This window comes from Rhinolophus ferrumequinum (genome assembly GCF_004115265.2).
Source record: "Rhinolophus ferrumequinum isolate MPI-CBG mRhiFer1 chromosome 13 unlocalized genomic scaffold, mRhiFer1_v1.p Super_scaffold_3, whole genome shotgun sequence".
NCBI lineage: Eukaryota > Metazoa > Chordata > Mammalia > Chiroptera > Rhinolophidae > Rhinolophus > Rhinolophus ferrumequinum.
In genome coordinates this window covers 1,668,064-1,681,795 of record NW_022680356.1, presented here as the reverse complement: position 1 = coordinate 1,681,795, position 13,732 = coordinate 1,668,064, and the positions used below count along the sequence as shown (strand labels likewise).

The 13,732-nt window shown below is 50.7% G+C and overlaps 1 protein-coding gene across 2 annotated transcripts in view; it reads right to left on the bottom strand.

The window, feature by feature from the left end:
- KCNIP3 (potassium voltage-gated channel interacting protein 3) overlaps positions 1–12,891 on the bottom strand; it is a 68,922-nt gene extending 56,031 nt beyond the window's left edge. The window contains exon 1 of one of the 2 annotated variants that reach the window (XM_033100947.1): positions 12,859–12,891. Coding sequence is in view for 1 of the 2 variants with exons in the window: in XM_033100946.1 (XP_032956837.1) it covers positions 12,422–12,436 (15 nt within the window). In the remaining variant the exon portion in view is untranslated. Of the gene's footprint in view, positions 1–12,421; positions 12,468–12,858 lie in introns of those variants that run through there. The other variant, XM_033100946.1, reaches the window with a different exon arrangement.
- Between the last annotated feature and the right edge of the window lie 841 nt (positions 12,892–13,732).

The following is a 13,732-nucleotide window of genomic DNA, read 5'->3' as shown; positions in this document are numbered from 1 at the left end:
GAGCATTTAAAAATACACAAAGCCCTCAATAAACATTCACAAGTGACCTGGTTCAAGCTCCCCGATATTCCCCATAATAAACTTGAGCATTTCTGTTCTCCCACTCCTGCTGGAGGCCCGCATCATTGTAACAGAGGACAAAGCTGTCTGTCCTCCGTGGGGATGGCCAGGGTTGGGTGACAGAGACCAATGAAGCCAGAAGATCTGGGCCCTGAGGTCACGCCGAGTCCCCAGTAGTACATCCCCAGTGGGGTGGGGGGGTCTTGGGACCTGCAGCCTCCTCTGAGGCCCACAAGCTTCCCCCAGGACAGATGCTGCAGCAGGCAGGGCCATGCCTTGACACACCCCAGAGCCTAGACAGCTCCTGCCCTGCAAAGGGATGCACCTACTATGTGCCAGGCACAGAATTAGGTGTTTGGAAAGGCTGCCTTATTTCATGCTCATGGCAACCTTTTGGGGTCCCTTAGAACTGCCTCCAAATCATCCAACTGAAGCCCAGACTCTGTACTAGGTTCTTTCTCACACCCTCTTACCAAGCTCCCCCCGCAATGCTGTGTGTTCTCACTCACTCAAGGTCAGCCCAACTTGCTCAACTTCAGGTGTGTCCTGTGGGCTTGGCTGAAGGTAATTGGCTCCAGGAAGTGGGGTCATACCACTGGGCACCCAGGAACTGCCCCTGCCTGGTATTGGAGGTGACTTAGCATGCCTCTAATGCCCAATGACCCACCTTCTTTTACAAAGATGGGATATGGCCTCAGCAGGCAACGTGGGGCGGGGGTGGGGGGGAGGGAGGCGGGTGGAGAGACAGAAATTTTTAACATGGTTGTTTTGCTTTCGTGGCATTCTTATGGTTATGATTGAGGAAAGAGTGAACAAATAAAATGGAGTCAGTATAGTTAAGCTGCTAAATTACTAAAATCCAGTAAACTGGGGCATGAGGAAACAATTCTACGAGTAAGTAGCCTGGGAACTTGAATTTTTGAACTTTCCAGCTATAAATATAAATCCTATTGATGACCCTCTTATCATCTCCAAAGGACTTAGGAATGAATGTTCACATGTCCAGGTACCTGACATGCACCAGCCAGACTGCCAGACACCTGGGAGATCATCATCTCGGACCAATCCAGAAGCTACAAATGCAGGACGGATTCTTCTCAAGAATGAACTACTTTCTCTAAGAACTCTTAACTCTTCTTTCTCCTTCGGAATGCTCCGGGCATTGCATTGTTTCTGGTTTGCAGACCCTAAGACCTTTGAGTAAATCTTCATCATTTATTTCTAGACAAAGCCTGATTCATTTCCTTTCGGTTGACACCTTCTACTTCAGCAAATACTACCAGCTCTCCATTTACAATAATGATTTAAAGATTCTCTTTTAAGTAAACCTAGTAAAGTTTAAAATGTGAGTTAATTTAAAGAAAAAAATCAAGAAGCAATAGCACAGATAAAGCAGATAAGGCAAAAATCAGTGACTGCAGAGTACAAACAGCTAGGAAGCTTGGAGGCGGAGGGGCCCGCTCAACTAAGCTGGGCTGAGCCCTTGGGTCTGAGCTGTCCCGTACAGCAGCCACTCCTTGAAATGTGGCTACTAAGCCCTTGAAACGTGGCTAGTCACACTGAGATGTGCTGTCAGTGGAAACACACACTGGATTTCAAATCCTTACTTACTAGAACGTAAAATAGCTCAAGGACAATTTTTTACATTGATTACACATTGAAATGATATTTACAGTGGGTTGAATAAAATAATTGATTTTTTTTAAAAAAAAACTTTCTTTAACATGCCTACCTGAACATTTAAAATGGCCCCTGTGTGAGATTTGTGGTCAAGATGGCAGAGTAGGTAAATGCTGTGCTTACCTTCTTTCACAATCACATCAAAATTACTACTAAACTGCAGAACAACCATCATTGAGAATCACGTGAAGTCTAGCAGAAACAACTACAGACATGCAGAAAAAGTCACCTTGAGACTGGTAGGAGGGGCAGAGACTCAGAACAGGCTGGTCCCACACCCGTGTGTGACCATTAAAAACTGGGAGGAATATCTCAGCTGCAGAGGTCCTCCCCTGAGGAGCAAGTGGTCCAGCCCCTCACCAAACTCCCCAGCCCAGGATTCCAGTGCTGGTGAGAGAAGTCCCCACAATATCTGACTAGGAAAACCAGTAGGGACAGAGGGTGGCTGGAGTACCAGGTGCTCCTCTTAAAGAGCTGTGCATGGAATGACTCACTGTCAGACTCACTCACTCTGAGCTCCAGCACTGGGGCAGCAGATGGTAAGGCACCAGCAATATACAGGAGGAACTGAGTTGTCTGGCTTCAGAGTGAGGGCTGGAGAGGCATCTTTTTCCCAGACAGAGAAGCTGGCAGAAGCCACTGTTTCTTTGTTGAGCCCTCCTCTTCCTTGCATGCAGATGCACGCAGATGCCATATCTGAGTCTCCACCAAACTGGGTATCACCTTTTGTCTGCCCCACCCTAGTGATTCTGAGACCCCCCGCCCAACTTTCAGCCACACCCAAACCGCTTCCAGTGTCTTTTCTGTACAAATGGCCTCCCTTGGCTCATGCTGCAAACTTTCCTAAAATCTCCCAAAGGTTCACAAAACCCAAACAAGCAGCATCTGGTTTTGGCATGTCCTGTACCTCTGGCTGAGCAGCCCTAAGTTCGGCATTAGCGACAGCCAGTCTCGGTTCACAGATTAGCCTCTCGGGCACCTCTAAGCCCAGTGCAGGTGGCAGCCATCTGTGAATTGCTTTGTGGTTCATACCAGGCGGCCCCGGGCAGAGCACAGACTGCAGTTAAACTTGGCCTGCAGCAGGTTCCCTCCCAGGAGGCCCCAGAATTGGCACATCTGGTGGCCAGCTTCAGACCAAGCTGGAGCATCACCCAGATGCTTCAAAGGGGACACACCCAAAGGGCAGACTGGGCAGGCACCAGAGCACCACTAAAGTGAATCCTGCTCTGTAAGGCCAGCCCTTGCACAACAGCCCCTCCACTGTAGTCACAGCCAGTCCTCACAACCAGTCAGCCTGAGGATCCATCCCTCTCACTGATGTGCAAACAGCAACTAAGGCTCAACTACAACAGCAGGGCACAGACAACCCATACAGGGACACACCTAGAGCACCCAGCTCTGGTGGCCAGGGAGAGTGTACCAGGGCCCCACAGCGCACCTACTACATAAGGCCATTCTACTAAAACTGGAAGGCATAGCAGCCCTACCTAATACATAGAAACAAACACAGGGAAGCAGCCAAAATTGGGAGACAAAGAAACATGTCCCAAATAAAAGAACAGAACAAAGCTCCAGAAAAAGAGCTAAACAAATTGGAGACAAGTAATCTACCAGACACAGAGTTCCAAACACTGGTTATAAGGATGTTCAATGACCTCAGGGAGAACTTCAACAAAGAGATAGGAAACATTAAAAAGAACCAGTCAGAAATAAAGAATACAATAACTGAAATGAAGAATACATTAGAGGGAATCAACAGTAGATTAGATGAAGCAGAGGACTGAATCAGCAATTTGGAAGAAAACACCCAATCAGAACAGCTAAAAGGAAAAGTAATCCAAATAAATAATAAATAAATAAATAAAAAAGAGGAGCATTTAAGGGGCCTCTGAGACAATGTCAAGCATGCCAATATTTGCATTATAGGGGTACCAGAAGGAGAAGAGAGAGAGCAAGGAATTGAAAACCTATTTGAAGAAATAATGATGGAAAACTTCCCTAACCTGGTGAAGGAAATAGACACACAAACCCAGGAAGCACAGAGTCCCAAACAAGATGAACCCAAAGAGGCCCACACCAAGATACATCATCATTAAAGTGTCAAAGGTTAAGGACAAAAAGAGAATCTTAAAAGCAGCAAGAGAAAAGCAGTTTGTGACCTACAAGGGAGCTCCCATAAGACTGTCAGCTGATTTCTCAACAGAAACTTTGCAGGCCAGAAGAGATTGGCACAAAATAGTCAAAGTGATGAAAAGCAAGGGCCTACAACCAAGGTTATTCTACACAGCAAGGCTATTATTTAAAATCGAAGGACAAATAAAGAGCTTTCCAGACAAGAAAAAGCCAAAGGAGTTCACCACCACTAAATCAGTATTACATGGAATCTTAGAGGGACTTCTTTAAGAAGAAGAAAAAAAGCAGATAAAAAATATGAATAATAAAATAGCAATAATTATATATCTATCAACAATTACTTTAAGTGTAAATGGATTAAATGCTCCAATCAAAAGATAGAGTGGCTGACTGGATAAGAAAACAAGACCCTTACATTTGCCTACAAGAGACTCTCTTCAGATCAAGAGGCACACACAGATTGAAAGTAAAGGGATGGGAAAAAGAGATTTCATGAAAATGGAAACAAAAAATGAAACAAACAAACAAAAAAAGCAGAGGTAGCAATAATTTATACCAGACAGAACAGACTTTAAAACAAAGACTATCACAAGAGACAAAGAAAGACCCAGTAATCCCACTTATGGGTATTTATCTGAAGAAACCCAAATGCTACTTCAAGGGGATGTGTACTTTCAAATGTTCATTGCAGCATTTATTATAATGGCTGAATATCAGAACACCCTAAGTGCCCATCAATAGATGAATGGATAAAGAAGAGATGGTACATATATACAATGGAATATTGCTCGACCATGGAAGGGAATGGGTTCTTGCCATCTGCTGCAACATGGATGTACCTGGAGGGTGTTGTGCTGAGTGGAGCATGTCAGACAGAGAAGGATAGAGGCAATGAGATTTCACTTGTATATGGAATCTAAAGAACAAAATAAACAAACAAAACAGAAACAAACTCATAGATACAGAGAACATTTTGATGGTTGCCCGATGGGAGGAGGGTTGAGAGGGTGGGTGAAAAAGGGAAAGGGTTAAGAAGTACACATTGGTTATTACACAGTAGTCTTGGGGATGTAGGGTATAGCATAAGGAATATAGTCAATAATATTGTAATAACTGTATGGTGTCAGATGGGTACTAGATTTATCAGGGTGATAGATGGGAGAGGAGTTGGAGGGTAGGGTGAAAAAGGTGAAGGGATTAAGAAGTACAAATTGGTAGTTATGAAATAGTCAACGGGATGCAAAGTAAAGCATAGGGAATATAGTCAACAATATGGTAATACCTATGTATAGTGCCAGGTGGGTACTAGACTAGTCAGGGGGATCACTTTTTAAATTATATAAATATAAATCATCAAATTTGTTTGGAACCACAAAAGACCCCGAATAGCCAAAGCAATTTTAAGAAAAAAGGACAATACTGGAGGTATCACACTCCCTGACTTTAGCTTGTACGACAGGGCAACAATAATCAAAACAGCATGGTATTGGCAGAAAAACAGACACATAGACCAATGGAATAGACTTGAGAACCCAGAAATAAAACCACATAAATATGGACAGATAATTTTTGACAAAGAAGCAAAAAACATACAATGGAGAAAAGACAGCCTCTTCAATAAATGGTGCTGGGAGAATTGGATAGCCACATGCAAAAGAATGAAACTGGACTGCTGTCTGTCACCATGTACCAAAATTAATTCAAAATGGATCAAAGACTTAAGCATAAGACCTGACACAATAAACTGCATAGAAGAAAACATAGGTACTAAACTTATGGACCTTGGGTTCAAAGAGCATTTTATGAATTTGACTCCAAAGGCAATGGAAGTAAAAGCTAAAATAAAAGAATGGGACTATATGAAACTTAAAAGCTTCTACACAGCAAAAGAAACCATCGACAAAATAAAGAGACAACCCACTGAATGGGAGAAGATTTTTGCAAACAGTGCCTCCGATAAGGGGCTAATATCCAAAATATACAAGGAACTCATGCAACTCAACAACAAAAAAACAAACAACCCAATTGAAAAATGGGCAGAGGACCTGAAGAGACATTTCTCCAAAGAGGACATACAAATGGCAAATAGACATGAAAAAATGCTCAACATCACTAATCATCAGAGAAATGCAAATAAAAACCACACTGAGATATCACCTCACCCCAGTCAGAATGGCTATCATCAACAAGACAAATAGTAACAAGTGTTGGAGAGGCTGTGGAGAAAAAGGGACCCTCATACACTGTTGGTGGGAATGCAGACTGGTGCAGCCACTATGGAAGGCAGTGTGGAGGTTCCTCAAAAAATTACGAATAGAATTACCATACGACCCAGCAATCCCTCTCCTGGGTATCTACCCCAAAAATCTGAAAACATCTACACATAAAGACACGTGTACTCCAATGTTCATTGCAGCTTTGTTTACGGTGGCCAAAACACGGAAGCAACCAAAATGTCCTTCGATAGATGAATGGATAAAGAAGTTGTGGTATATATACACAATGGAATACTATTCGGCGGTAAGAAAAGATGATATAGGCACATTTGTGACAACATGGATGGATCTTGAGAGTATAATGCTAAGCGAAATAAGTCAGACAGAAAAAGCAGAGAACCATATGATTTCACTGATATGTGGTATATAAACCAAAAACAACAAAAGAACAAGACAAACAAATGAGAAACAAGAACTCATAGACACAGACAATAGTTTAGTGGTTACCAGAGGGTAAGGGGCGGGATAGGAGATGAGGGTAAGGGGGATCAAATATATGGTGATAGAAGGAGAACTGACTTTGGATGGTGAACACACAATGGGATTTATAGATGATGTAATACAGAATTGTACACCTGAAATTTATGTAATTTTATTAACAATTGTCACCCCAATAAATTTTTAAAAAGTTATATAAATATCTAACCACTATGCTGTACACCTGAAGTTAATATAGAATAATATTGAATGTCTAAATAAATAAAGTATGGGGGAAAAAAGAAAAATCAAATAAAATGGCCCTGTGGCTCCCATGACATTTCTATCGGCTAGAAGGCTCTCAGACTTGCCGGTCGGATGGTTTGGGGCAGCCTCCTCTTGGCAGAGCACACTCAGTCCCCAGCTCTTCTGTGCCACCCAAATCCCAGCTGGAGTCAGGTAGAGTTCTTTCAGAAAGATGCTGTGGTGGAGTGTGAAGGAGGGCTTAGGGACAGTGGGGCAGCAGGCTGGCTTGGGGGGCTGCTCAAGTCCAGGAAGGAAAGGGGTCTGAGCCAGGCCCAGATAGTGGAATGAGTGGCAGAGAGATTTGTGTGAAGGGTATTTAGGATCTGCTGTCACTGTGGGTAGTGATGGAGGGGTCGAGGTGACTCCTCAGTACTGTGAAACCTGTCACCACAGAGATGTAGGAAGCAAAATCCCTCACGCCTTCCAGCTCCCCCAGAATATGGTATAGACCATCCACCATTGTCTGAGAGTCTTCACCACGCCACAGAGAGGCCAGATCACTTTAGACAAAGCACAGACCCGGATGCAGACATCTTACCTCATGTTTCTCCACCCCCCACAGGCTCTAGAGAATCCCCAGAGAGTAGCCCAGAGCAGGCTGGCAGGGGCCACTTATGGGCACACGGCCACCTGTTGGGGTGGGGTGCACGGCTGGAGGCCATGGAGGGTCCTGGGCCCCTTCCGCAGAGGTCATGTCATGTGAGCAAATGCCTAGGTGGAAAGCATGACTAATGTCTCCCAAATGTTCACAGACGTGTATGGACATGAAGCAGCAGGAACAGCACCCACTGGACACTGGTTCAGAAGACTCACTTAGCAGGGCGGGGGTGGATTTCAGCAGGTCAACGTTAACTCCGGCCGCTGAGTACAGTGGGAAGGGGTCTGAGCCCGCCGGATACGGTCTTGAATTCTGGGCCCTCGCCCCCTGGCCGGGCCACCCTGGACAAAATACTTGACCACTCTGACCCTCAGTTTCCCCATCTCTGAAATGGGGATGACAACGTGCCCTTACAGCCCTGTGGGCAAGGTTAACTGAGGTGACATATGCAAAGCTCCCAGCAGGAGTAATTATCTCGATTTTCCACCTTTCTGATGCCCATATCCCCACCCCCGACATCTGGCAGGAAGGTCCAGTTCCCTCTGCTCAGAAACACCTGGGATTCCGCATCATCTGCCTGCCCCGAGCTGCTTTGTCTGACTCACTGGAGCCGCACTGCTTAGTTCATCGGAAAGTGAGGCTCAGCTCAGAGATCTTATCCCTCCAGACAGGAAATGCTGGGCCTGGTCTCTGGGAAGGAGGGGGCTCAGCCTCCCTCTCCCAAGAGGGCTGCCTGGGGGCCAGAGCCAGGGCCAGCTGGGGACCAGGCCTGCTCAGAGGGGGGCTGTCTGGCCCCCGTGCACGGGACCTGCAGTACAGGCTGGCTCACTGAGCACCCACTCGTCACCTGTTCTATTTCCATCGCTTGGGACAGATGGCAGGAAGTGGCAGTGGGCGTCACAGTCATGTGGCCCCAAGGATTTGGGATGAGGAGGCTTCTGGGCTCCTCGATTTTCCATCCACCCCTAAACAGCAGCAGGTGTGGGCCAGACAGCTTGCCTGGTGAGGGGGGAGCTGGGTTTTTCATGAGTCCCTGCAGACACTCACATGGCACGTGCATGAGCTTACACACACACACACACACACCTGGGTGCCACCCCTCTCGGAGCACTGGAGCAGGACAAGGGAGAACTGGGTTGTCCCTGCCCTGCCTCTGATGGCTGTCACCTCGGCCAGGACACAAGGCCCCCTCCCCTTGCTGCCCAGGTGGTAAGGGCGTCCCACTAACCCAGGTGCATTCGAACTGCTCACTGACAATATTCTCCTGTCACAGCCCTTCCCATGCTCCACTCAGTCATCAGAAAACAGCAGCGTGGACACTGCCACACAGCAGTGTGGCCTCTCTCGGTGTGCGGGGGCCATGGTGAGGGGCTTGGCACAGGACCTCATTTGTCTAGGAGGTTGGTGGTATGTCCTCAGAAAAATGAGACAGAGGAGTTGCATAACTTGTCTGAGGACACACAGGCAGCACATGAAGGGGCTGGAACTGAAGCCGGTTTCCTGATGCCCAGGTAGGCTAACGGCCCACGAGGTGCAGCCACGTCACCTCCCCAGGCCACCTTCCCCTCCTGACCAAGGCCCTATTGAAGGCAATGACAGGCCAGGGGCACGTGCGGTACATGTGGGCGGGGATCTGTGTCGTGGCACGTTGGCGGTGGCCTGAACTCCATCCCCAGCCCCCGCTGGTTACGTGGGGGCTGGGCAGAGGCTATGAGAGTATCTGAGGCCCAGGGAGGGGATGGGCCCTGCCCAACCTCACAGTCAATGGGGTAGAGTTGGGGCTACAAGTGGCTCTCTGGGGTCACCGCCCAGAATGCCCATCTAGAGAGAGGGCCTCTTGCTTACTCTGGAGGCGTCCATGTGCAGGAGGTAGAGGAGGGGGGTGACGCTGGGGAGGCAGGAGGTCTGAGGGCTGGGCTGGGACAGCTGGGGGCGGGATGGGGTGGGACGGCCCCCTCTCCACTGTCCTGCCTCAGCTCAGCTCAGCTCAGCTCAGCTCAGCTCAGCACCACCCCCCACTCTGGCGTCTGCAGGGCCCCTGGGTTCTGTCCCTGTCATATGGCTGCTCTGTGGTTCTAGGATGTGGGCTGATCACAGCTGACAGATATACCTGTTGATGGGAACATCAGTCAGCTGGGGATGAGGAGCTGGCGGGGGCAGGGACAGCACAGTGACTCACACTACACCCTCCTTCCTGCCCTGGGTCTGGGACCAGCGCAGAATATCTGCCAAGCCCTGTTCTCTCTCCTTCCTCGCCTAGGAAACCAAGGCTGCCCTTGTCCCCAACAGAGACTGCATTCAGGGCTCTGCAGCTGTCCTGGGCCTCACCAGGGGTGCCTTGGGGTGGGGCAGGAACAGTAGATGGTCCCAAGCCAGATGGAGTCGGCAAAGCAGCCCCCACCTCTTGCGGAAGGTTTGATAAGAAAAGGGATCCTGAATTCAAAAATCCTGGGGTCCTTTCCTTTACAGCTCTGGACCCGCAGCCCAGAAAGGGGCTCAAGGTGGCATGGATGACCCAGGGGACATGGCAGGGTGGGGTCTGGCTTGTGTGCACTCACTACAGGTTCAGAGGGTGCGAGGGCCACAAGCACCTGGAGCCAGCCCCCCAGCTGGGAAGGGGCCGCTCCTCAGCTGCCTGGCCCCAGACACTCCTCCCCACTGTAGTCTTATCCCAGGAACCACCCCTCCGGCCCTGGGGAAGTGAGCTTTGCTGTAAGACAGAGCCGGGTCCACATCCCAGCTACAACACTGTGTAGATTGTCATCTAGGGCAGGCCTCAGGCTCCTGGTCTGTGAAGTGGGTACAATGCCAACAGCTATTTTGGGGGTGGTACGTGGGTCCAGGGAGACGATGCAGGTACAAGACCAGCCATGACCTTCTCCCAGACTCCACCTGGAGGACGGTTTTGTCCCACTGCAACCCGGGGCTTTGATTTGGAAATTGGGGAGACAATTAGGACCCACCTCCCGCAAGTTTCCCACAGGAAGGCTGGCAGCCAGGCAGGAAGAGATTCGTGGCACACGTGCTGGGCCATGAGGACGTCTCTCTCTGGAGCCCAGGACGGCAGGCGTGCCCACTCCAGCAGAGCCCGCGGTAACGCTCACTCCACTCATGAAGTTCAAGGCCGGTGCTGTGCTAGGTGGGCCACTCCCTCCTCTGAGCTGTGGTATCTGCAGAGGGCAGTGGCTGTGCATGCCCTCCTGGGCTGCTGTGAGGACCCCCGAATGACTGGGGGTGCATGCAGGAGGCCGAGGACTGGAAACCCAGGGTGCAGCTGCTGACTGTGACAATGACAGGAAGCTGAGGGCAGCTGAGTCCAGCCAAAGCCCAGCCTGTGCCCTCACTTGCAGCCCCTGCTTCATTAGCAAGGAAGGTGATTTTTCACAGCCAGTGCCCTGGCTGACCTTGCTGAGCCACCCAGGGGCTGCTTCCCCAAGGACCACTGTCCCTGCTTGGCCCAGTGCCAGCAGGTATGGGACCCGCTCCAGTCTCTGCCCAGGCCAGCCACAGGAAGTCCAGTGGCAGGTGTAAGGCCCAGAGAGCCTGTTGTGCGGGTCTGCGGACGGCACTGAGGGACCACAGTGGCCAAGGGAAAGCCAGGTGTACCCACAGGACTCTAGCCACTCGCTCTACCCATCTAGCAGGGGCAGGGGTGGCCAATCTCCCAGGGTGAGCTCTGGGCAGTTTGGGCCAGCAGAGAAAATGCAAGAGAAGGGGGCTGTCCCCTGCCTGGGGAAACTTGAGGTGACAGTAGCGAAAGCACCTTTTCAACGTACCCATTGCCACGCTCAAAGAGTTTCATGTCACCACTTCTGGGCACCTCTGGGAGATGGGGCACCTGGGCCCTGGGCAGTGTGGCCTGAAGGCAGCCACAAGCCCACTGTTGGCTGCTTGTCCTCACGGGTGAAAGAAACACAGGAATCCATCTCTTGGGGATAGGGGGGTGTGGGGATGTGCGAAGACCATGAGACGCCAGCTCGGCATCCATTCTTTACTCACAAGACCCTGGTTGTATTTGGATCGTTTTGCCCTTCCTTCTTTCTCCTTCCTGCTGCCTACGTATGCTAGCTGGAGCTCCTGCAGCCATGTTGGACCTTAAGGTAAACTCAAGAATGCAAGCAGGGACACAGATGGAGCCCGGGGCCCTGCTGACCCCGGGGCCTCCGTGCCAGCCTTCTATTGCCTCCCTCTGGACTTCTACACGACAGAGAAAGCAGAAAAGGCAACCAGCCTTGTTCAGACTGCTGTTACTTGGGGTGTTCTGCTGCGAGCAGCAAGACCTAGTGTCCGTGCTTCTTCCTTACAGAGCAAGACTGTCCCAAACATGAGAGGAGCTGCATACCCTCAGGACCCATTTTCTGAGTGTCAGCCGAATTCTGGGGGTCAGCTTATGTTTCATTCCTTCATTCTTCTTCATTTAATTACTCTTCCTCCTTCCAACACCCCACCACTGTTTCTTGAACTGTACCCCAGGCATTTCCCTTGATTCTCTCTCCAACCTCCCAACAACCCCCAGAGTGGGAACTATTAGTGTACTTGTTACGTCTCAGGGCCCTTTAGGAAGTAGGCATTCATTAATTACTTGAATAATTAAGAGGTGTATTCGTGGAGCATAAGACACCCCCTCCCAGCACACAGCCTGCCCCTGGCTCTGAAGCCCTAGGGCCCGGCTCAGGGCAGCTGCCCCCAGAGACCTAACTGAGCAGGACCAGCTGTGTGGTTGACCCAAGCCCCTCCCCTGTCCAGCTTCTATCCTACAAATCCCTAAAGCCTCTCCCATCCAAAGGGGGCCCCAGGAGCCTAGCCTCTCAGCCAGGATACCCCAATACTTACTTTCCTCAAAGCGACCCTATAGGGGACAGCAAGGAATGGGCACAAGGCTCCCTGGTCCAGGGCAACCCCAGAAGCCCCAGCCCCCACCCCTCGAGCCTCCTGCCCTGTTGGCGCCTACCTTGGCCCGAAGCATCCTGGGCGCTGAAGGAAACTGTTGCCAGGCTCCCCTCCTCGCCGCCAAAGAGATCAGGACTGTCGGGCAGAGCTGGCAGCTGCCTCATGTTTGCTTGGACTGGAGGCTCCTCGCCCGCCCCCTGCCCACCCGCCCCCCTGCCTGTCTCTACCTGCTCCACCCCTTCTGCTCTGCCTCCCCTCCCTCCTGCTGTCCTCTCTTCTCCTCTCCTCTCTCTCCCTCTCTGTCTCTGTCTGTCTCTCCCTCCCTCCCTCCCTCTCTTTTTCTCTCTCTCCTTCTTCTCTCCCCCTCTCTCTCTGTCTCTCTCTCTCTCCCTCTCTTTCCCCTTCTCTCTCTCCCTCTCCCAGCCACTGTCCCACTCTCTGTATTATTGGTTCCTAATCCTGCCCTCTCAGCCTGTCAAAGAAGTACTGAAGTCCCACCTGTTTGGCTCTCTGGGCGTCCTCTCTGCCTGTCACGAGTGTCTCTCCCTGTGCCACCTCCGCTCTGTCTCTTTTTCTAACACACACACCCCCTCCCCCCACCCCTTGGTTATGGGGAGGGGAGGGTGCATGGGGGGGGTGTCCAGAAAACCGGGGCTTGGGGGAAGGGAGCTCTGATGTGAGTTTCTGCCCCAATAGGGGTTGGGGACAGGAAGGGGCAGCCTTCCTCTCCCTGCTGCCCCCTGGCCAGTCCTGCGGGCCCTTTTCACGGACACCCTGAGGAGGGGCCTGCAGTCAAGACCCTGGTGCCACCTCAGCTGCTCCTGGCTTCCAAGGCATCCTCCCTGTGGGGACATCATTCTGGTCCTCAATGGCCTCACAAACAGGGGTTCACCCATGCAGAGATGGTGACAGCTACCAGGGCCACAGCACATGGGTCACACATAGGGGCCCTTCCATCTTTGACCTGTCTCCCCCCTTAATTACCTCCTTTTTACCCGACATGGGGTCTCACGATGTGGGGGCCCTCCCAGGTAGCCTGTCATCTGTCCTTGCCTATGTCCCAGTTTGGGACCCCATGGGGGTGGCAGAGGGACCTCGCCATGTCTCTTAGCGGGTGGAGGAAAAGGGTGAGGGCCCCTGAGTTTCCTTGGGAGGGGGGCAGACTCCTGGGAATTCGCTCAGACCCCAGGGAAACCACCCAGGAGCCAGGTGCCCAAAACCTCTGCCAAGTTTCCCTTTTCTGCACCCAGTGACAGCCTGTTCCAGTGGTTCCCATGGAAACAGAGCCTGCGACACCCTCCTCTGCAGCGGGCACCAGGCGCTGGCACGCCCTTCTTTTTTTTTTTAGCCAGCCAGTGAGCTCTAACTCTCA